Below are 23,920 nucleotides of genomic sequence, written 5' to 3'. Positions count from 1 at the left end.
CGTCGGGGAAGCTCCCCCGCGGGTCCCCTCGGCGCCGCTGCAGGTGCGTCCCAGGGGTTTCCCCCTGGCGCCTGGCTCGCTGGGAGCCCCTTCCCCCGGCTTTAGGACTGGCTCGGAGAGAAAAAGCTCATGTCTCGCCCTACGCAGAGGGGACAGCGCGTTCCCCACGCGGGGATTGCGGCCGCGGGAGCTTTTTGCTTCTTTCCGGGCTGTCTGTATGGACGTGAGCCTGACAGGCTGTTCCTCAATCGACCCCCGACCTCGCAGAAGGAAGGGGCGCGCGCGGCTCTACCTCCATTGCGCTGCAAGTGCCAAAAGGTCAACTTTCTGCCTGATTTCTCCCGAGGATTCCAACTGACATTTCCCTCGTTGCATTTTCTACTCTATTCGTCCCATGCCCTGATACTTGGAGAAATCAGGAGAGAAAGAAACAACAATTAAAGCCCAGAAGTCAAGGATTTTACATACAGAGAGGATTGAGGGTGTTTTTTTTTTTTTTTAATTTGCCCTCTGGGGTTGAGTGTGGAGTCATTTCTGAGTGTCCTTCTCTCGCGTTTCTCCAGGTGTCTGTGCTCGTTTTTAAGCAAAGTTTGTCATTCCTGATACGATCATGACAATGAAAAGGGCAGGACGCTGTTTATCTCAGTTAAATTTCAAGTTAAGTTTGAAGCTTGAGTTGAAAGGGTTTAGTTGCCTGAGGGAGACGTATTATTGATTATAAAATACTTTATCGTGGAAGAAAATACATGCAATTTAAGTGACTAACCGAAGTCTTTAAGTGAAATAAGCATTTGTGGCCAACAGGCTCTTCTTGGTCTCTCTGCTTCTTTTTCCCTGTAGCATCTCCTTGTCACCCCTCCCCCCCAACCCTTTCTCTTTCCTAGATTTTTTTATTTTCTTGTGCCAAATACCCTCTTTGGAGGATATGGTTGCTTCTTGGAGAAGCAGAGGAGCCAATGAAACAACATGGGTATATGAAAGGTCTCTGACCCTTGATCACCATGGAATTGGTTTCAGTCATCATTGTTTGGTCTTGGATTGGACACGACCCTGAATCTAAATTGCTTTGGCCAAAGTTGAGGGTGGGTGGGAGGTAAGCCGTGAAAAGCAAACAGAAGGGAGGACAAGTAACAGCTGGAACAATCACCCAGGCAATCATCTTTGTCCTGGCTTGAGCCAAACAGAATAAAGTGTTAGCTATCCTAGGGAGCAAGAATTGGGGACTAGAATCGGCTTTCTGATGCTTAGATTAACACCCCCCCAAACCCCCTGCCCACAGTAGCAGAAACTTTTAAATATATTTTCCCATTCTCACCCTGCCAGTATTCAAGCAGTGTAAGCCAAGTTCAACATTCAGCATGCAAATGCCAGGGTTTCTCTAGAAAAAGAGCCTGATCCCCAGATTAAAGGGAAATGATTTTGTGTGTGTGGATCAGTGGGCTCCAGATTATATATGAAGCCAAACTCTAATCCTCTGCAAATCGCAAGAGAATGCTACCTTTTTATATCACTGCATAGCGAGTAGGTTGCTCCCTGGGAAATAGTGGAAAGATAGATATATATATATATATATTTTTTTAAAGGCAACTGTTTGGAATATTTTCAGTACCAAATAGCAGTGGTGGCAGAAGAAATCTTATTTTAATTAGGCAACTGCCATTTTCCCTGGGAGAGCAGTAGAAATTTGTTACTTTTTATAAGTGTTTAATATTTGTTTTTAAAGAAACTAAAAAAGCAATTCCAATAAGTCTGATATTCCAGCACTGACAGCAGGAACAGCTCTGAGGCAGTTATAATAACCTTGCACACTATTTGAAACTAAAGAAGGTGAAAGAAAATTTAAATTGTGTGATAGGAAATTAGGTCAGCCCTGTGCTCAGTGGACTAATGGTTTAATTTCTTATTATTGACAAGTAAGTGTTACCGGGGTCTTTTGTCACATCTAGTGATTTTGTATTTTAATTTGTTCCAGGTTCTTCTCACGGCCTCAAATAAAGGGGAAGAGAGAGATTATTGTAGCTAGTACATATTTAAAAAAAAAAAAAAAAGAGGGGAAATCGGAGTTAGAAAGCTGTTCAGAGAGGCATATCTGACGCCAGGTTTTTGAACTGGCAGGGCCAAAATCAATAACATTTTTATAAAGATTTAAAGGGCGTTTTAAGGATTATGTATGAAGCTGGTCTCTGTGTTAATGTACATGTAGAATTTTGGTCTTAAGTTGAACATCATTGTTCTCAGGAAGACTGAACAAAAGTGTAACCCTTAACTTGTGAACAGGTTGTGGAATTTCCTTTCTGGTTGGGCACAATGTGAGATGAGTTATGGGAATCACCAAAAACCAGTACCACCCACCCTTCCACCACCACCTCCCCAGCACAGCCTATTTTTCTATATTGTCTGTATATTCCAGGTAAACCTGAGCTTCTTCTCATGGAGTTATTGAGAATCCCCCTGGGTTTGTTTTTTGTTTGTTTGTTTGTTTTGGAGATAGGCACAGTTTCAGAAATATAGTTGTAAAACCTGTATTGATCACAGACAAAAAAAAAATTGGTTTGTCCTATAAGGTAGGAATTATGTAAATTTGTATTTACCATTTCATTCTGTTCATAGTCATTTTTCCTCTCTATCTGGAGGATTAATATGTCCCACTTGGATTTTGGATTCATCACAGATTGAAAATACCCACATACAGTGAAGTGAATATTTGGTTCCGTCATAGAGTTGTCCCCAAAGCTGAAGTCGTTTGAGCTATGTTGCCAGCCTTTTTCAGCAGTAAATGATTAAAAGATAATTTTTCTAGTTTGGAGGATTAGTCACACCTTTTTATTCTTTTTCTACCTTCCCCTGTGCTCACTCTTTTCACATAGTGCTGGCTTGTAACTGAAGTGAAGCTAACCCTGCAAAGGTGAAATACCAATTAATCTTTCGAGTATTGAAGGCGAAGAAGGTAAAAGAAGCTTGGCTTTTGGATTTGTTTTGAGTTTGTTTATCTAGCTTATTCAAATCCCCCAGAAGCACAGGTAGTTGGGAGAAAGAATGAGGATCTGGAAAGGACTGGTAGCTGGTAGCTCACAAATGGGGCGTAGACTCAGGGGCTTAGGCTTTCTTTATCTCTGGACTGATGGATTAAATAATACTTTCTAAATTCCTTTTCATAATTTTTAACCACTGGAATAAATTCCTTAGGAAGAAGTGTCTCAACAGTCATGAAGGCTGTTTTGGAGGGAGTGTGCCCCACGAAGCTCTGTCTGTGTAGGATTCTCCTGTCACTTGTGTGCAGGTTTCTCTTTTCTCTTGGGATTGCGTTTGCTACAAGTTATTTCTTGTCTGCATCCCTCCGATTTGAAGTCCATTACAGATGGTGGCTTTTCAGACTGGTTCTCTCTGTCTCTGTCAGGTCAGCTTTATCAGCTCAGACAGACATTTTTCTGCCTATCAATTGAAGATGCTGTGGTCTTGGACCCACATGTCCCAGAGGTGGGATGTTATTATTATGCAGCGTGTATAGTAAAAACCCGTACCTGTGGTCACATGGTCTTTCCCCTTTTTGCCCTTCCTCCCTCCCTGGTGCTCCCATAGGGCTTGCCTTTGGAAATGGCAGAGGCCTAAATGCAGGGTGGTCTCAATAGAAGGTAACGTTTCCACGCTGGGCACTCGTGTACAGAATCGGTACACAGTCGTTTTCAGAGCTAAAAAAAAAAAAAAAAAAAAAGCCTGACAATCAGCAGCACTTTTTCCATGAAGCTGCAGACTGCAGCTTATTTGGACTGCATATAAAGCACCAGTACCTCTCACCCTTTCTCCAGATCGTAAACCAGTATGGACATGGAGCTTCCTCAAACCTCCTAAAGCATGGGCTGTATCTTTTGCTTGTCTTGCTCTCTAAGACTTGGGATCTACTCTGGTACATTCCCTCAACTGAGAAGCCCCTGTCTATTCCTCAGATGCAAATTATCTCTGGGGAAAAGTCAAATAGAAAGGAATGGTTTTGGAAGAGACTCAAGCAGACATTCTCCAGTGAACACTTTCTTGTCAATTTCTTTCATTAGCCCTCCCGTTTGGATACTGAGTGGTAAATAGCAGGGGGATGGCCTCTGAAGTTGTACAGTTTGGGTAATTTCCACATGTTTTTGTGTCCTTTGTGATTATGTTGTATGTATTGAACCCTAATAAATGTTTCCCCTTGTTGCTTATTTTCTTTAAAACAGAGGTAATACTCATCAAGTGTGATCCTCATAATCAACTAATGAAAGGTTTGCTTTTAGTGTGCTGTAATTTGGGGGCCACATAATGACAAAAATGACCACATATTGAATGTCAAAATGTATCAGTCCCTTAACTTTATCAGCTCATCCTTTAAGGGCCCCAGGTAAGCAGGCTGGCTCCAGATGTCCCAGCTAGTAGGCCACAGAGCCAGAATCCCATCCTAAAATTTAAAACCCATGCTAAGGTCACTTGACATTGCTGCCTCCCCAAGCTCCTCCCTCTGTAGGAGGCCTCTTACTTGCTGTTCCCCTTGAAGTGTCCACTATTAAGCCATTTTTCCCCCCTCCATCCCCCCTTCCCCTCAAAGATGATGAATAGGCTCTGCTTATGAGGACCGAAATATCGTTCAAGGCTGCATTTTACTGCATCAAAGCCCAGTCATGCAATCCCTGAACACTGGAAATACGATGCTATGGTGATTTATGTAGATGGGCCAAAGTAAGGAAAAGTATATGTAGTTATCTCTCCCGGGTTTATTCACGGAAATGAATGAGGAACAAAGGTGTTTTGTTCTTTTTGTGGCAGGAGCTGATAGCCAGCAACCACACTTAGCTAAACTTCAAGAAATGGAAGAGAACTGTGAATGCTTCATTCAGGCCCAAGTAAATACAGGCAAACCTGCAGGGTTATAGAGAATGCTGGCTTGAGAATACATTCTAAAAGTCATGGGAGGAAGGAAAGTATGACCTATGAGTCAGGCAATGGATATACAGTGAAATACAGCCGTAACGGAGATGAGATATGGATATGGAGAAGAAAGTAATGGAAGAGTGTCAAGGACAGTTGAAGCAAATGAGAAGTGAGGTGCTTTATTTATTAAGCTACTGTCCAGTATATCTTTGACAGAGTTGAAGAACACTTACCAGTATCCTTCTTGTATGTTTTGAATTCGACAGGTGAAGAAATCCTGATTTTTCGGTTATCGATTACATATCAAGGTCATTTTATTATCACAGAAGCACAGCCAACTGGTGGATGCAAAAAATAAACAAATGCTAGCTACCAAATAATGATCCTATTGCTTTTCCCATTGAAAGCCTCTCTGCTTGGAAAATATAAACATTCTTCACTACAGGATGGAAGTCTTTTGAAGGAAAGAAGCCAAATGATGCAAAACTGCACTGTGCCTTTTTTTGTCTTTCCTTTGCTCTATCACTCATTCTAAATTCTAAAGTCTCTCTTTGTATTTTATGTTTTAGCCACGAGACCCAAACAACTTGCTGGGACCATCCCAAAATGACAGAGCTCTACCAGTCTTTAGGTAAGGACATTCCCATATTTCTTCCAGGTGAAATGACAGATGACTCTTAGGATAAAGTAGTTTTTAGCATGGAAGTCATTTGTTGTCTAAATCTCTCACTTGATTGCTGAAGGGTGAAAACAACACCACCTTTCTGTTTGAAATTGATGATCAGCTGTCTTTTTTTTGGAGGTTGCTTAAAAATAAGTTTTCGGATTTCATCGATTCCTGAAAATTCAATATATTTGAGAAGGCCAAAAGGTCTTGATAGTTTTCTTTGCTGCCTGAAAGGATGGAAAAAATACTTGCAATTTATGGCAGTTTTTCCCCAAAGGAGAAAGAAAACTGTTTCAAATTGTTCTTATTGATTTCTTCCTTGTGAAACCAAGAAAACATTTTTGCAAAATCACAAATGTTGTGTAAAGGAATTTTCTGCAGTCACTCCAGTGCTCATAATTCCTAAGCCATCAGATCTTCAGCATGTACATTCCAGTGATTTCTCTACTATAGCTTGTTTTCTGTTGGTGTGAGAGCCTGACAGTACCATTACCCCCAACCCACAACTTGGAATTTTTTGAACAGATGTACAGCCTCCAAATAAAGGGAAAATACAGATCTTTTTAATCCTTGATCAAGTCCACTCTGTACCATTTTAGATCCCTCAGGCATAATCTGAAATTGAATTCTCTCACATTAACTAGTTGTTTTAATTAAAAAATTGTCATGTCTTCTCTACTACTAAAAAATTTTTAAAGTCATTTTTTGTGAATGGGCATATTTACAGACTAAGATAAAGCAAACTCTTTGGGTTTAAAATTATGTGACAAAGCCCATGGGAATCAGGGTGCTCAAACATAGATATGTGTGTATATGTGTGTGTCATATGTGTATGTGTGTGTGTATAGCTATTACTGCCTTTCTGTCATAGGTTCCCATTGGTTAATGAATTGTAGCTATAGAAACCTTAAGAAATGGGGTAGGAAATATTAGCCCCCTCCCCAAATTGCTTCCCTGAACTTTTTTCTATTTAGAAATGATAGAAGTTTCTTCTAGAAAATCTGAAAAATGCAAAGTGTGAAAAAGAAAATAACTTATAATTCTATTCTGAAATATCCAGTACATTTCATTTCATTGCATTTATGTCATTGCAGTCTAGCGCTAAGAGTGCATGTGTGTGCAGATATATACACACACATGCAGACTTTGAAACACTTTTAAAAAAAAACCAGCTAATCTTCAAGTGCTACATTTTCAGCCCCTGTACAATGTTTCTGGCTTTTGTGCTGCACTGCTTGAACCACAGGTGGAAAACCTGAATGCTCATGTTTTGGCAAATGAGAGAATGAGACTTCATCTGAAGTGGGCAGTGGTTCTGCTGGGGCAACTGATAGTCCCATAGCCTAGCACTCTCAAGACCTAGGATTTTTTCAAGACAAACTAGAAATCTGTCAAAAAAAAAAAAGAGCTCATTTAAACCTGTCTCTGGGCCTCCTGATAATAACCTTTTGTTCACACAGGCTCAGCCCGCTTGTAATTTTTTCCACTCTAATCACAGTGAGCTCTAAGTCTAATATTTTAATTTACTTTTATTCAAAAATTATAATTATTATAGAATCAATACTTGTTCATAATTTTTAAAGTTTGCAAATATAGACAAGCTAATAAAAAAGAAGAGAAGACAAATTCTCTATAACCCACCTTTTAGCTGACTAATGTTTAACAACCTAATAGGTATCCTCGAAGATTTCTTTCTATGCATACATTTTTACAAAAGTTGAATCGTTCTGTTTTATAATTAGCTTTGATTCAGCTAGAGGTAGTGTACCATGGCAACTTTCCATTTCATTGCCTTGTATTCTCTACCAGCTTACTTTTAATCACTCTGTAATGAGAAATCACAAACATGTTGATAAAAAGCTAATTATGAACTATCAATGAAGAGGTGTTTGCGTCTTTAATAGGAATTAAATATGCTTTTTATCATGATATTTTAAAAGTTTTGGAGTTCCTGTTGTGGCGCAGTGGTTAATGAATCTGACTAGGAACCATGAGGTTGTGGGTTCGATCCCTGCCCTTGCTCAGTGGGTTAAGGATCCAGCGTTGCCGTGAGCTGTGGTGTAGGTCACAGGCGTGGCTCAGATCTGGCGTTGCTGTGGCTGTTGCATAGGCCAGTGGCTACAGCTCTGATTGGACCCTAGCCTGGGAACCTCCATATGCCGCGGGAGCGGCCCTAGAAAAGGCAAAAAGACAAAAAAAAAAGGTTTTCTCAGTAGGCCAAGTATGGTGGTAAACTCAAAACTGGTAATCTGGCATGATTTGTAACCTTGAGCAAATCACCTGACTTTGGAAGATAATGGAATTTTACAGTTGAAGGGAAATTTAGAGCTCATTTGTTAACAGACCTTTCCTTTGATGAATCAACTTAATTGAGACAATTCACATATAATAAAATGCAGCCATCATAAATATGTGCTCATTCTACCCGCCCTTTGAAATTTCATTTTTTGCTACCCTAATAACAAACATCTTGGAAATGAACTAAGTGTTGAAATTTGTTTTTCAGCTTTCAAAACTTATATTTCCAGTATTTTTGTTACAATCACATATTACTTGGATTAAATTTTATTCAAATGGTGACACATCATGTAGTGTCTTCTGTTGATTGAGAGCCTGATGTACGTGCTGCATGTGGAACATGTTTGTCAGCAACTGTTGTGCTGAGTAGATGGTATCAACAACCTAATTTCATGGGACAGTGAAGTCAGGTGCAGAGAAACTGTCTCTCAGGGATATGGAACAGTATGTATAGCTCTCTGCTGCTATTTACCCCAGGTCTTCTATTGGTGTTTGTACTTATTTCACTGGTTTTATTAACTTAGTAAAGTATATCCGTGTAGGTTACCACTCATCTGCTACAAACATGTAGCAATTGACATTTTTACCTACAGATAGGCAATTACTCAAATGGTATTTCTGGAACAAACCGTGACATTTCTAGAAATAGTATGGTGGATTCCTGGACATTGAACACTCTTTCTTTGAGTGTTGCCTGGTATAACATACATGGAATGGCTGATTTAGTAGTTTGTTACATGTCTACATCCCTGAGATAACCTATAAGACTAAGTACCATTACTGCCCTTCCCACTCCCAAATTAGAGTATTTCAGAGTGGAAATATAAGCCTAACATACTGAAAAGAAACCTTTAATTTCTTTTTTATCTCTATATGTCAGCTTATATTTTTCCTCAGGAGGTATCCCCTTAAGGTCCAAGTTGATATCTTGACCTGGATGAAATGGTTGGAAGCCTTCAACTGCCCTCAGGTCACAGAAGGCATCATGAAAGCAAAACTGGTATTGTGGTCTGGTGTGTTCAGTTTTAGACAATATTTTGGACCCTCTCCTAATGGAACCTGAACCACTTGTCTGTGATGACATGTTGAAAATATCAAGATGTTGCTAATCCCCATGATACTCCCAACTCCAGACATAACTCTGCTGTAGAAGCTATCATGCTTCATGGTATGCATGAAATGTTACACATTCCTAATATGCTCACTTCTGAGGAGATTTCCATTATTCTCTAATTTGCCCAAATCCCCAACCAGCCTCTTTAACATATTCTGTTTTCTGCTTTGCCCCTAAATGCATCCACATGTTCCCCCCCAACCCATGGTCCAAGCACCATAGTATTGTGAGCCAAAATCATTTCATAAGAACTTGAAAAGGTAGCACTTGCATATTAACTGATGGAAGGCTGTGGTATTACTTGAAATGTTAGTATTGGAGACCTTTACTTAGTACAATTCTAGATGATTTTTCTTTTTCATTCTTCTTTTCTTGACCTTCTACAGTGAATTTATATTATTTACAGTTAAGTATTTAGCAAAAAGTTTCTTCATCAATACCCCCATCCCATTTCTTAGTGTTCTCACAGCTATATTTGCAGTGTTTTTATTTTGTTTGTTTTTTGTTTTTTGCCTTTGACTGCACCCACTGAATGTGGAAGTTTCCAGGCCAGGGATTGAATCCACACCAGGGCAATGACCCAAACTGCTGCAGTGACAACACTAGATTCTTAATCCACTGCAACCACAGGAGTGTTCTCACAGCTATAATTCATTAACCAATGAGAACCTATGAGAGAAAAGCAGCAATAGTCACACATACAACCAACCCGTGCCCCCCTCACCCTGCTTGCTCCACATCACATACACATATACAGAATTTCTACTTAAGTCCTGATTCCCATAAACATTATCAGGTAAATTTAAACACAAGGAGATTATCTCCTGTGCTGTTAGTCTCTGAATATGCCCATTCACAAAAAGCTGACTTAAAAAATTTTCAGGGTAAAAAAGTAAGGCTAACTTTTTTGATTAAAAAACAAAAATGTATAAGAATTCCTTTGAGGTTTTCACACCAGATCTAAAATGGATGTTTTGAGTAAGCTTTCATCAAATGCTAAAAAGATTTTCTTTTCCGCTTCTATTTAGACTGTGCCCCCATTTAAAAAATTCCAAGTTACGAGGGAAAAATAGGCTCCCACACAAACACGAAACAAGGCATAGTAAAGAAATAATTTAAGCATTCACAATGATGACCTGACAGTCATTAGGAATTTGAGCATTGGAAGGTCTCCAGAAATTTTTTTACACAACATTAACGGTTTGGCAAAAGCATTGTCTTGTTTGCACAAAGAAGAAATCAATAAGGACAACTTGAAAACAGTTTTCTTTTGGCATTTTTCTCTGACTACTCCCAGTATGATGAGGTGAGTGATATATAAAACAAAATTTCCCACATCTATATTTTCTGTGGCCTTAATATCCTTATCCTTAGAGTGAAAGTATTAGACCCAAATGTTGAAGAATTTTGTTTTTCTCTTCCTTTGGGCTGAGGTGGGGCAATCTCTTTCCAAAACTTGCTGTGATCATAATTTTCAGAGAAGTACCTTTGGCTGAGTCTGCAGACAAATAGTTTTCTAAAAGTTTAATCATTCCTGTTTTTGAAAAGAAAATTATGGACTTAGAGAATGGACTTGTGGTTGCTAAGGGGGAGGGGGAGTGGGGTGGTTGGGGAGCTTGGGGTTAATAGATACAAACTATTGCCTTTGGAATGGATGAGCAGTGAGATCCTGCTGTGTAGCACTAGGAACTATGTCTGGTCACTTATGATGGAGCATGATAAAGTGTGAAAATAGAATGTGTACATGTATGTGTAACTGGGTCACCATGCTGTACAGTAGAAAAAAAAATTGTATTGGGGAAATAACTGTTTAAAAAAAATCATTCCTGTTTTTAAAAATGTGCTTTCTGGGCAAACAAGCAACAGGGAGAAGATCCTGCCACCCATCCTGTCTTACAGACAAAGTGAGACAAGCTGTTCTCAAGTAGGGAGGCGCCCTGGAAATAAGCCTACAGAGCCATGTATTTGTTGTTGAGGAGGCATATTCTTCATATCTTTTAGAAGTAATAATAGGCTCCATTCATGAGGTGAATTTCAGGTTTCTATTAGCATCTTTACAAATGTAATGGTAAGATGGTTGTTTCAGTTGGTTATCTTGGTGATTTAAAACCTAAAGCTCTTTAAGGCTCCATAAGGCATTTTAAAAATCAGTAGATGTCAGACAGTAATGTGCTCTGGAATTTATTTTGAAATACTAATATAATATGGATTTACATACAGTGCCATTATATGATAAAAAGTCTGTCATTTTCTCATGATTTATGTCCAGGTTCTTAGGTTCACTACTGAAATTTATGTAAACATTTTAAAAAGAGTGTGTCCCCCGCCATATACGTATATGCGTGTGTATGTGTGTATATATATGTGTATGTGTGTGTGTGTGTATATATGGCTTAAAAATACTTTAAAGAAGTATTCCTTAATCTGTCTTATGGGAGTATATTAATTATAAATATAATAAAATCTTTATGTGGTCCCCTCCATGGCTTCTTTCTGACCTACAGTATGAAGTATTTACATGAGGGATACCGGCAGTACAGTGCAGGAATATCAACTTGCAAAGGAGATATAGTTTTAAAATAAATAAGATCGTGTGAAGAGAGAACCATTAAGCTCCAGAAGGTTAACTAACATCATTTCAAACCATTTATTAAAATCTAGATGTGCCAAATGATCTGACATTTCGTATCCCAATTGTCTTTTCCTTCTTTGACACCCTTTCACCATCAGTTTCTTCTCTAGAGGTGTTACTCCCTCTCTTTTCATACAGGTCTGGCATTCTCCAGAAAAATCTATCCCCTCTTATCTGTTGTGCAAGTTTTGGAGCCCACTCTCCATGAGGATCCCTTGAATGATGTAAAAGTTTTTGATTTTCAAAAGTGGGATTATGAAGGTTTTAGGAATTCTTAGCAAAAGTGGCCTTAAAAACCCTTGTGATTTGAAGGTAGTCCATGAGCACATCGCCTTTTAACTTCATATCTGCTGCCTGAGAAGAGCTTCAGAATGTTTGAATGAGGGCTCAGTTTTTGGGTCTGGGGCTGGTGTGATTCTTTAGCAATCCTAGTTAAGAGGACCAGTCAAGTCAAGAGACTAAGAGCTTCATCAAGATACATCGATATCATTATTAATAAATAATTGTGGCTGCCCAGATAGAGTTAGAAACACTGCCATGGAAATCCTCTGCCTCTTTCCTCAGTTTGCCAAGAGGAAGGAAACTCGGCTTATTTTCCCTCTCTCTGATAGGCTTGCTACATTCCATTAAGTAGTCCCTTCTGAGGATGTAGGAACCAGAGCTCTGGATGACTAGGAATTCCTTCTGCATTGGGAGTATGTCCTAAGGCTTTTCTCAGCATATTTTATAAACTAAGCCCTTCTCAACCAAGCTACTCAATATGTAGCATAGTCCTTGTTTCATCTCTTTTTCTCTAGTTCTTTAAGTATTGCTAACTGTTAAAATTTCTGCCTTCTGATTTTCTACTACGATAATACCTTGAATTGGAAAGAATATCTCAATTCAGCTCCCAGCTTGGGTGTGACCTTGAGCTAGTCCTTTACTTTCTCGTGGTCTCAGGTTTCTGACTTAATCTGGTTGGGCAGCGACCGTCCATCTCTAATGTCTGATTTTATTTTAACTTCTAGCTAGGTTTGGCTTGGCCTTATGTATAATGTGCCCAACTTCCCAGTTTCCTTTTGTCACCAGCAGCCTGGAAGATAGGAATAATAGGACCATCACGTGTATAATTATTATACTTTCACTTTTGTAGCACTCTACAGTGTGCAAAGAATTTTCAGAAATAACTGTATTTAATCTGTTTGCAGCTGTAAGTTAGGTATATAGCTGGCGTCTGACCTGAACTGAATGTTCTGTCATTCATTTTTGGTTTCAGATCTTCTATTCTGCCATGCGTTTGAGTAGGCTTCTCTTTGAGATTTGGAAAATAATGTTACCATATCAGTGGATAGGTAAATCGTTTTCTTCTTTCCATTTGGACTTGAGCAGGCTGAGGTGCAAGACTTGCTTTGACTTACTCGTACTGACATACGGGTAGAAGATAAGGAACCAAGTCCAGAGCACACATTTTATGGCTCCTAGTTAGCTATTCTCAAAGGAGGATCCATTACTCGTAGCATGATTTATAAAACTGCTTTATCAACATAATTAAGCTATGGAATCTCAAATGACATTCTCTATTCCCTAGCTGACAAAGCGAGCACAGGAGATTTACTCAGATTTGCCAAAGAGAAGGCATAAGTTATTAAGGCCGTTATAAATGTTCTTCCTTTACTTCTATCCTGCTTATAAAAGAAAAAAGACAAATAATCTGCTCTTTTAAATTCATTTAGGATCAATTGATTGTCTCCATTTGTAAAATAGAAATGTAATCTTCAAATCAAATTTTATGGCATTTTAATGGGATATTCTTTTGTAATATTTTTTCTTGTTCAAATAACTTGATTCAGAGCTTCTAATTGAAGAACAGAAATAAATAGATATTTCTGAATTGCATCTTCCAAAGCTTGTTTCAGAAGGGAACTCAGAAGGATTCTCTTTCAGACTTAGACTAGTTTACAATTTAAAAGAGATGCCAAATTATAATTTACTTGATCTAAATAAGAGCATTAAGGTTACACCTGCAGCTGTGAGAAAAATGTTGGATGTGTACAATTTTATGTAGCTGGATCTGCAGAAGACAATTTTTACACACGAGGTAAAAGCATCTAAAAACATGTCTGCTCTTATTCAGACATTTCCAATATTCCTTTTTTAAGCACACAAGTCTGATTACCTCTGTATGTCTCTCGGGAGCCGCAATTTTGCTGGAAAGAGATTCAGAACAGTCAGAACACTCGCGTAAAATAGATAGTGAGTTTTTAAAGTCCATACTCTCTACAGTAGTATTAAAGTGACCTAAAAACATTCCAAAAGACTCTTACAACACAGAAAATGAGTCATTAGCTTATGTATGAATTGGCGATATTCTGTGAGAATGTTGCAGAATTTGCCATTCCACAAAGTTTTGATCCCTTGCATAACTTCAAGGAAGTCCTTGTGCCCCCAATACATTGAAGCTTATGTAACCAGAACACATCTTGTATATGAGCTTGCGTTAGTGTGTGCACATGCATGTGTGCACAGATACTTATGTACTTACTTTTTTTTTTTTTTTTGCTTTTTAGGGCCACTCCTGCAGCATATGGAGGTTCCCAGGCCAGGGGCCTAAGCGGAGCTACAGCTAGCTGCCTGCATTCGCCACAGCCAAAGCAACGCGGGATCCGAGACCCGTCTGTGACCTACACAACACCTCACGGCAACACCAGATCCTTAACTCATTGAGTGAGGCCGGGGATCGAACCTGAAACCTCATGGTTCCTAGTCAGATTCGTTTCCACTGTGCCACAACGGGAACTCCCCACTTACACACATTTTTAAATCAAGCATGCATTTTGGTGGGAAAGTGCTTAGTTTTATATTTTTGCTTTCTAGTTTTATAAAGAGGCCATCAGTTTTAGAGCACTGCTTCTCAGAGTGGTGAAGGACGATTTTTTTCAAAACATGTAGTACATTACAAGCTTTTAGGTTGTCTTATTGCAGCTGACTAGTATATGCTCATATCACACATAACTTACTGCACAAGTTCAGCCATAGTTAACCTAGTCCATACCTCATTCTGTGAAATGGACCCATTGATTATGCATTTGGATGTCATAGCACTGTCCAGTTCCTATAAATATATTGCTTAACACATTCCCAGTTTCTGTGTTTGTGAAAAACCGTACTTTGAGAAGTAGTTCGAGAGCACTTAATTTTTGAAAGTACACTGTAAACTCAGGGAGTTCCCACTGTGTTGCAGTGAGTTAAGAACCTGACTGCAGCACCTCAGGTCACTGAACAGGTGCAGGTTTGAGCCCAGCCGAACGTGGTAGGTTAGAGGATCCAGCATTTCCACAGCTGTGGCATATGTTGCAACTGTGGCTTGGATTCAATCACTGGCCCAGAAACTTCTATATGTCACTGATGTGTCCATTAAAAATAAACAAAAAATAAATGTAAACTCAAATCAAATGACCTTGGGAGAGGGTAATTAATTGATGCCAAACAAGAACACCTGGAAAATGTTATTTATGGGATTTTTAATTTTGTCAATTGAGTCAAGTCCAGGCAAAGGTGGAATCTATGTTCTTTCCCATTTCACAGCCCTCCTTAGCAATTATTTTGGAGATCAAAATAAAGAATCACCCAATACAGGAAAGGGTCAACCAGATATTAAGTGTCAGGGTCCCTGCTGCCTAATTCAAAGCCTCCTCCACCCCTAGAATTAAATGTAGCATATAACATACAATAGGTTTCAAATACAAGTTTGTTTTTTATCTCAAAACGATGTGGTATGTGTACTCTTTATGTTATGTGTTCAATTCAGTGGGGAACTGATCGATTTTACTGTGACTTAGTGTCACTTTATGCATTCGGGTTGGGAGGTAATATGATATAGCAGCACAATAGTTCATTGACTTTGAGGCTGGTGAGACATGGATTTAAAATTCTGGCTCTGCCACAAGTCCTCTGTGGCCAAAGACAAAGGCAGTAACAATTTTGAACCCTAATTTTGTGATTTATTAAATGGTTATGATGATACTCACCTTGGGGAATGTTGTGGGTAAATAGTATATGTAAAACTATGAAATGTCTGACATAGTAACTGCTGAAAGAATCATTATTAAGTTTCTTTTTAAGTATAGTTAATTTACAGTGTTTCGCCAAGTTCTGTTGTACAACAGAGTGACCCAATCACACTTATTTCCCTGTGCTGTACAGTAGGATCCCATTGCTCTTCCGTTCCAAATAAAACAGTTTGCATCCCCCAAAACTTCCAAAATGCCATCCATTTCACTCCCTCCCCTTCCCCACCCCCAGCAACCCCAAGTCTGCTCTTCTTGGCCATGATCTGTTTCTGTTTTTTGTTTGTTTGTTATTGTTAGATAGGATCATCTGTTCCATATTTTAAATTCCACAAATAAGTGATATTGTATGGCATTTGTCTTTTTCTTTCTTGCTTACTTCACTCAGTATGAGAATCTCTAGTTCCATCCATGTTGCTGCAAATGGCATAAGTTTGTCTTTTTTTATGGCTGAGTAATATTCTATTGTATCTATGTACCATATCTTAATCCATTCATCTTGTCAGTGGACATTTAGGTTGTTTCCATGTCTTGGCTATTGTGAATAGTGCTGCTGTGAACACAGGGGTGCATATATCTTTTTCAGTGAAAGATTTGTCTGGATATATGCCTAGCAGTGAAATTACTGAGTAATATGGCAGCTCTGTATTTAGTTTCCTGAGGTACATCCTCGGTTTTCCATAGTGGTTGTACCAATTTACATTCCCACCAAAAGTGGAGGAGGGTACCTTTCTCTGCACACTCTCTCCAGCATTTGTTATTTGTTGACTTGTGAAAAGCCTTAGAAGCTTCCACAGGATTTTCTGAGTCTGCAGTAACTTAGATGAGGCACTAAACGGGCACTCTGGGTTCAAAGGACACTCCTAAAAACATGCAAAGAGGAGTCCCTGCTGTGGTGCAACGGGATCAGCGGCATCTTGGGAGCACTGGGATGCAGGTTCAATCCCTGGCTGGGCACAGTGGGTTAAGGATCCAGCATTGCTGCGGGTTGCAACTACAGCTTGGATCTGATCCCTGGCCTGGGAACTCCATATGCCATGAGGCAGCCAAAAAAAAAAAATCCTTCAGAGAAAGTAGCAATCCAAAAGTTATTTGCAGGGAACTCCAAATGCTGAGAATAAGTTCTCGTGCATTTGATTATACTATTTGCATTATTTATAGTTGTTTGTGCTCAAGTCTCTCAAGACTAACAAATTAATTTCTTTAAAGCAGGAGCTCTCTTCCCCAGCTTTGTCACCAGCTCCTGGTGAGTGGTAGCTGCTGAATAAATAAATGTTTACTGGATCAAACACAGGGCAAGGGAGAGTGACTTTCCTGGGGAAGAAGACAAATACTACTCAAGAAGACAGAAAGATATAAATGATGTTTTCCTAAGGCAGATTATTAAACTAGCAAGATGGAAATCTCTGGAGAGATGGACCTCTTTCCAGGAAGTCAAAGATAAAGCCTCATAGTACGAAATATTGGGAATATCAATTAAGTTGTAATTTTTTTTTGTCTTTTTGCCGTTTGGGGGGCCACTCCCACGGCATATGGAGATTCCCAGGCTAGGGGTCGAATCAGAGCTGTAGCCGCCAGCCTACATCACAGCCACAGCAACATGAGATACGAGCCACATCTGCAACCTACACCACAGCTCACAGCAACACTGGATCCTTAACCCGCTGAGTAAGGCCAGGGATCAAACCCGCAACCTCATGGTTCCTAGTTGGATTCGTTAACCACTGAGCCACGACGGGAACTCCGTAAGTTGTAAATTTTATTGGCAATTTGGTATCTTAGCAAAAGCAGGTGAGCTGCTACCCTGGAATTAATTTTGTTCTAAAAGGAATAAATAGTTGATAATCAAGGAGATAAGACCCTTGAAAGGAAGTGTCACTCTAGATTTGGAATTTAAATAACAAGGAAAGGAAACACTGAACATGGTATGATGTACTGATAGTCTCAGTTATTCATTGGTTCCTCGACTCAATAGCATTTAAGAGTGTGCCAGGCATTGTCAATCCTAAACTTTAGGACAGCAGGCTAAAAATATTAAGGACCTAGAAAGGCTTATTGAAGGCATAAACATTTTTATAGTAATCTTATTTTTTTGAACATCGAAAAATATATGTTCATTCCAAAAGTTTTGAAAGATGAAGTGTAAAAGAAAACAAAAATCACCTTAAATCTCAGCACCTAGAAATGACCACTATTTACATTTTAGAGGATTGTGTTTTTGTATAGTTGTTTGAGGTAATGTTATGAGTATGACATTGTATCCTGTTTTATTAACTAAACGTCCCAAGTTTTCTCTCATCATTAACATTTCTTTGAGGATGTTATTTTTCCAAGTTGCATTTTCTTGAAATACCACTTTCTAAAAATTCCCAGTATTCAAGTGTTGAATTTATAGAAATAAATCTTTAAGTTTCTGGAAACTTATTACAAACAAACTTCTGAGAAGAAAGCCAAGCCAAGTGTTATGATGCCTTCTGTCCAACAAGCTACTAATATATTAGAGATGTTACAGAATAAAGTCACTATGGTCACAAAGAGGCAGTCGGTAATCAGAAGGTTGATAAGAACAATTTATCCTATGATAAATATAGTTTATAAGTTTACACGGGTGTTCCCGTCTTGGCGCAGTGGTTAACGAATCCGACTAGGAACCATGAGGTTGCAGGTTCAATCCCTGGCCTTGCTCAGTGGGATCTGACGTTGCCGTGAGCTGTGGTGTGGGTTGCAGACGTGGCTCGGATCCCGTGTTGCTGTGGCTCTGGCGTAGGCCAGTGGCTACAGCTCCGATTCGACCCCTAGCCTGGGAACCTCCATATGCCGTGGGAGCGGCCCTAGAAAAGGCAAAAAGACAAAAAAAAAAACCCTAAAAAAAAAAAGTTTACATGAACACTTTTCTACTATAGAAATAGTTTAATTGGTAATATTTCTTTTTGACAAATATTTATGGCCTCAAGGTAACAAGGCAGCTATCCTTGGAAACTTACAGTATTACAGAAAAATCTTTGCCTTCTTAAATTTTAGAAACTCAACTTTGTAATGAATTCCTGTAAGTTTTAATTTTTATCATAACTATATGTAGAAATTCAATTACCTTTAACCTGTTTGGAAAGAGAAGGGCTAGCAGGACACACTTTGTCTTCTCAAAACATTTGTGCCTACAACTGTTACATTCTATTCAAGGTTCTTTGTTACACTATTGGTTAAAGCTTGTAGGGGAGTTCCCTGGTAGCTCAGTCGGTTAAGGATCCGGTGTTGTCGCTGCTGTGGCCTGGGTTTGATCCCTGGCCTGGGAACTTCCGCATGCTGTGGGCATGGCAAAAAACAAAAGAAAACAAAAAAGGCTTGTAGCCTCCTGCTTCAATTACATTTTCTGGCCAAGATGCAGTTAAAGAGTATGAAGACAGTAACATTTTCCACGTTTGTTTCCAGTTTTTTCATTGCTCTAAGTAAGCCTGTGAGGAACATCTTTGTGCATAAAGCCTTTCTGTATCTGATTCACAGATGTGTAATCACTGAATGGAAGGATAGTAATGTTTTTAAGTTTCTTGGTATATATATTGCCTGAAATTCTTTCCAAAGATTATGTCCATTTACACTCTTAACTTGTGAAAATGACCACCTAACCATGTCCTTGAAAGCGTGGAGCATTTTGAAAGTGTAAAGTAAAACCATGGCATTGTTATTATTTGCATATGAGTGATTACTTGTGACCATGAACATTTTCTTTTAAATATTGAGGGAGCGTTTTTCCTCTTGGGTGAGTAATGTAAAAACAAAACCAATTTAACCAAACAAAACTCTTCCAAACTTTTCTGATAAAATGTTAGCTTTTTTTTTTTTTTTTCATTGTGTTGGGGGACTCTGGGTGATGATGACATCAGAACAGTTTTTGAATTATGTTTTAGCTTTCTCTCCTCCAAGCTAAATAAGCCTAATCTCTTTATCCAGCCTCAGTGGACCTATTGTCCACCTATTATGTTAGATTTTCTCATTCTCTATGCCAACTCCCGCTTCTTCACATTTTCTTATATGTGCAGAGCCCTAAACTACGGTAGTTCTCTTAATAAAGGGCTATTCAGTATGGGTAAAGGAGGAAGTTTGCTTCCTTCGTCTTGAATAATAGAAACTCATACCTACCATAGTTATACAGTGCCATGTGAGACAATGATTTTTTTCCCCATAAATAGGTAGTATCTAAAATATTCCAGGCCCTGAGTAACAGGACACAAAGAAACATAAAGTCTATTCCCTGTCCATCTCCTAAGCTGATACAAACCTGTATATGCCATGGACCCTGTGATGTGATAGGCGTCTTCGCCCATGAGAATGAAGGACACAGGTACCAGCTCTGCTTGTGGCCAGCAGGGGAATGCTTAAGTTACTCTAAGTCCTTTCTGTCTTTTTGGAATCCATGTGACAGCCATGTTATTTCTTCCTGTTGCTACCTGTTGATTAATGCCAGCATATACCCATTTTGTTTTGCAAGGCAAATTTAAATATCTCGAGTTGGAATGACTGAAGGTTTAAATTCAAGCTAACACAAACACACACACATACACAACTTATTATTGCCTGGTATCTTTCTATTTGTTGTGTATAGATTCTAGAAGAGGCATATGTTGGCTTTGCAAGATACTGTACTGACTTCTTTGGGGAATAAAATTGACACATCTGAAACAGTTAATAAATGCAATAAAACTGTACTAACTTACATAATATCAAAGTCAAATGGATGGTACCTTGTACAGGTAGAAAGAGCAGTATGATTAGAATCATTGGGGAAGGCTATTTGGGAAGTAGAATAAAATACTGTTCTAGGAAGGAATTTTGTAAGACTTTGGTAAATTAAAATGTAGGCTAGGATATTCCAGGTAGTGTAACAGCATAAACAAGGGTATAATTGAGAGAAAGACTAGCTTGTTGAGGGTCAGTGAGGACATTCTGTGAGAATCTTCTTCAGGTTTTTGAAGAAAAACCTGATTTGGTGCCATTAAATTAAGGGTAAATTAAAGTGCCTTAAGTTATAGCATGAGAAATTTAAATTTCATTTGATTGGTGATAGGAAAATGTTGACTCTTTAGAAGAGAGACGTTGAAGTTTGTGTTCTGTTTTTAGGAATGAGCATCTGATGGCATGGTTGAGGGATGCTTAGAGAGGTGAGAGATTTTCTTTTGTTTTGTGGCAGTTGAAATGATGAGGACCTTAGGGTAGTGGTGGGAGAAAGAAATGGGGCCATAACTCTGAAAGTTTCCTTTCCAAGGTAGAATGGCCTGAAAGTAGTCACAGGTTGAATAGGAGAGTTCTAAGATACCTTTGAGATTTTAAGCCTTGGAGTTCCTGTTGTGACTCAGCGGTTAATGAACCCGACTAGCATCCATGAGGATGCTGGTTCAATCCCTGGCCTCTCTCATTGGGTTAAGGATCCAGTGTTGCCTGTGAACTGTGGTGTAAGTTGCAGTTGCAGCTCAGATCCCACGTTGCTGTGGCTCTGGTGTAGGCTTGTAGGCTACAGCTCCAGTTGGACCCCTAGCTTGGGAACCTCCGTATGCCGCAGGTGCAGCCCTAAAAAAAGACCCCCCCAAAAAAGATTTTAAGCCTTGATGACACAGAGAAGGGTGATACCACTGAACAAAGAAACTGCTGCAAATTGATTGGGTCAATAATAGGTAGATCAGAATTTTATTGATTTATGTACTTATAGATTTATTTATATAATTCATCTTTTTACCAGTATTTATTTGGGGTAGCTCATATGAGTGTATAAACTTTTATACCATAAGCATGTATTTCTCATTAATCTTCTCAATAGCCCTGTGAAGTGTGTACAGAAGAGTCTCAGAGAACAGAGGTCACTTGTTCACATAGCATAGCTGGGATTTAAATGCACTTTAAACTCCTAACTCAGTGATTTAGCCCCTCAGCTAAACTTTCTTTCTGAGAAGTGACAGTGGTATCTTGAAGAGGAAATATCCTGAAGGCTTTTGGAAAGGGGAACTTAAATATCTTAGAATCATCAACATGATAAAAAGATTGCTTTGTATTTTTGTTGCACTTTGTATAGGAAATACTTATAGGGTAGAGTTCCTAACTTTCACTGAGCTAGTATATATCCTGGGTATGTCTCTCCTGGGAGCTTTTAAGGTACAGAGGCTTATCTCCTGTAGTCTTCATGACAGCCCTCTTGACAGTTGCTCTCATTGTTCCCTTTACCGGAGAGGAAAGTGCAGCTTAGGGAAGTTAAGGTTGCTTTCCAAGCATACTGGGAGACTGCTTCAAGACTAAGGGGAGTGGCTTTAGTGTCAAAGAGATTTCACTTTCAGTCCTTAAGCCTTTGGTTTATTTGTCTGTAGGCTTAAATAACAGTATCCGGGTTGGAAGTATTGTAAGAGAAGGTATGTATTTATTACTAACCTGCACCAAGCATCTAATACCTGGCCTTCATTATTACTTTTCTTCTACTGCCAAGTTGTCCCTAGAACCCACCGACTTTTCTTCTCTGTTAGTTTTTTTCCATTAGACCGTAGTACTCTTATGGAAGAAAGTGGATGAAACCAAGAATTTAGAAGAAGTCATGGAGAAGTGTGGAAAGAGGATAGATTTAAAATCACTTTTAAAAGTAATATGTGCACATAATTTTAAAAGAATGAAAAAAACACAAGTGGGTAGTATGACAAGTTGCTCTCCCTCTCAGCCCTGATATCAGTCCCCCAGTGTCACAGAGGCAATTAATAATAGACTGCTCTTTTTCCTTCTGGAAATATTTTATAGATATATGTACATATAAATATGCCCTTTTTTATACATTGATACCATAACAGACACAATATTCTGTTCTTGGATGCTTCACCTTTTACATGACTCAACTAAGACTTGTTTTCTGTAGAATAACAATCCAACAGATAATGAATGAAAATTTGTGACAGGGAGAGTTATGTTTGTATTTTTAAGACCAAGAACACAGAAATAAACTAAGAAGGTGAAAATCAGTAACTAGTGGCCTTTAAGTCAAACTCAGCAACCATCAAAAACTGTATAAATGTTAACTGGTTTTTAGGACATCCAAAATAAACAAAATATCATTATTATTAAGTGGTGAAATGAAGATTCTTGTAGACATACAAAGAGGATGAGCTGTTTGATGCTGACACATCCATCAAAGGGCGTGCCTGGGACCTGGCTGCCTCTTTCAGGGTTTGGACTTGCTGCTGCTCTTGAATAGAAATGTGCACATCCTCCCTTCCTGACTTCTGAACAGTCGTGACTTTCTCTGTCAGGATGCTTAGAAGGAACTGAATCTTGAAAACTTAAGAAAATCACAAGGTCTAGAAAATCCTCTCGCAGGGCAAAAATTGGACCTTGCTGGATTCTGGAAAAAATTCATTTTTCAGATGGAATATGAATGTGTCCCATACTTGTCCAGGTTATAGAAATCCATGATCTCTATTCAAATCTGGAGTAGGTGGGAGCCTTTCAGCTGAGAGAGTAGTTTCTCAAAGTCTCCCTTAGAATGAGACTCTATTTTATTCTTTGACTCTGTCAGGGAAAGGACGATGCAGTAGAGGGGTTTTAAGTGTTCTTACTACAATAAAATAAAATAATAAATAAGAGAAGGTGGGAGAACATACAAGAACATGATGCTTCTGGTTTTTGTGAAAATTGGGGCATTTGCTTAAGAGAGTTCCTCAGCTACTTTATTAATGTAACTAAAGCGCCCTTTCTCTGCAGGGAAGAGGGGGGAAAGGAGAAAGACTTGGCTTTCAGTCTTTGTTTATCTTCTAACTGATGAGGGAGCCCAGGACAAGTTGCTAAGAACTTTCCTAGTCCTTAGCTTTCTCATTTGGCAAATGAAGATTTAAAATGAACTAGGGATTTTTAGTTCTAAGATGATGTATCATTTTATTTGATAAAAATTAGATATTTTTTAGTCCCCGAAGAATATTCATAAGGAGTAAGTAGAGATAAATTAGGGCTACCTAAGGAATTTAATTCCGACAAAAAAAAAAAAAAATAGGAGTTCCCGTCGTGGCGCAGTGGTTAATGAATCCAAACTAGAAACCATGAGGTTGCGGGTTCGGTCCCTGGCCTTGCTCAGTGGGTTAACGATCCGGTGTTGCCGTGAGCTGTGGTGTAGGTTGCAGACGCGGCTTGGATCTTGCATTGCTGTGGCTCTGGCGTAGGCCAGTGGCTACAGCTCCGATTCGACCCCTAGCCTGGGAACCTCCATATGCCGCGGGAGCAGCCCAAGAAATAGTAAAAAGACAAAAAAA

At 39.0% G+C, this 23,920-nt stretch overlaps 1 protein-coding gene across 10 annotated transcripts in view; it reads left to right on the top strand.

Moving 5' to 3' along the window:
* Positions 1-23,920, top strand: part of DMD (dystrophin) — a 2,144,556-nt gene that overhangs the window by 1,996,447 nt on the left and 124,189 nt on the right. For all 10 annotated transcript variants that reach the window (XM_047764837.1, XM_047764839.1, XM_047764840.1 and 7 more), the window contains one exon: positions 5,466-5,527. In XM_047764837.1, coding sequence (XP_047620793.1) covers positions 5,466-5,527 — 62 coding nt within the window. The remainder of the gene's footprint in view (positions 1-5,465; positions 5,528-23,920) is intronic.

The sequence above is a fragment of the Phacochoerus africanus genome, chromosome X, assembly GCF_016906955.1.
Source record: "Phacochoerus africanus isolate WHEZ1 chromosome X, ROS_Pafr_v1, whole genome shotgun sequence".
Classification (NCBI taxonomy): Eukaryota; Metazoa; Chordata; class Mammalia; order Artiodactyla; family Suidae; genus Phacochoerus; species Phacochoerus africanus.
The sequence above is the reverse complement of the archived record's forward strand: the minus strand, read 5'-3'. Positions and strand labels throughout refer to the sequence as shown.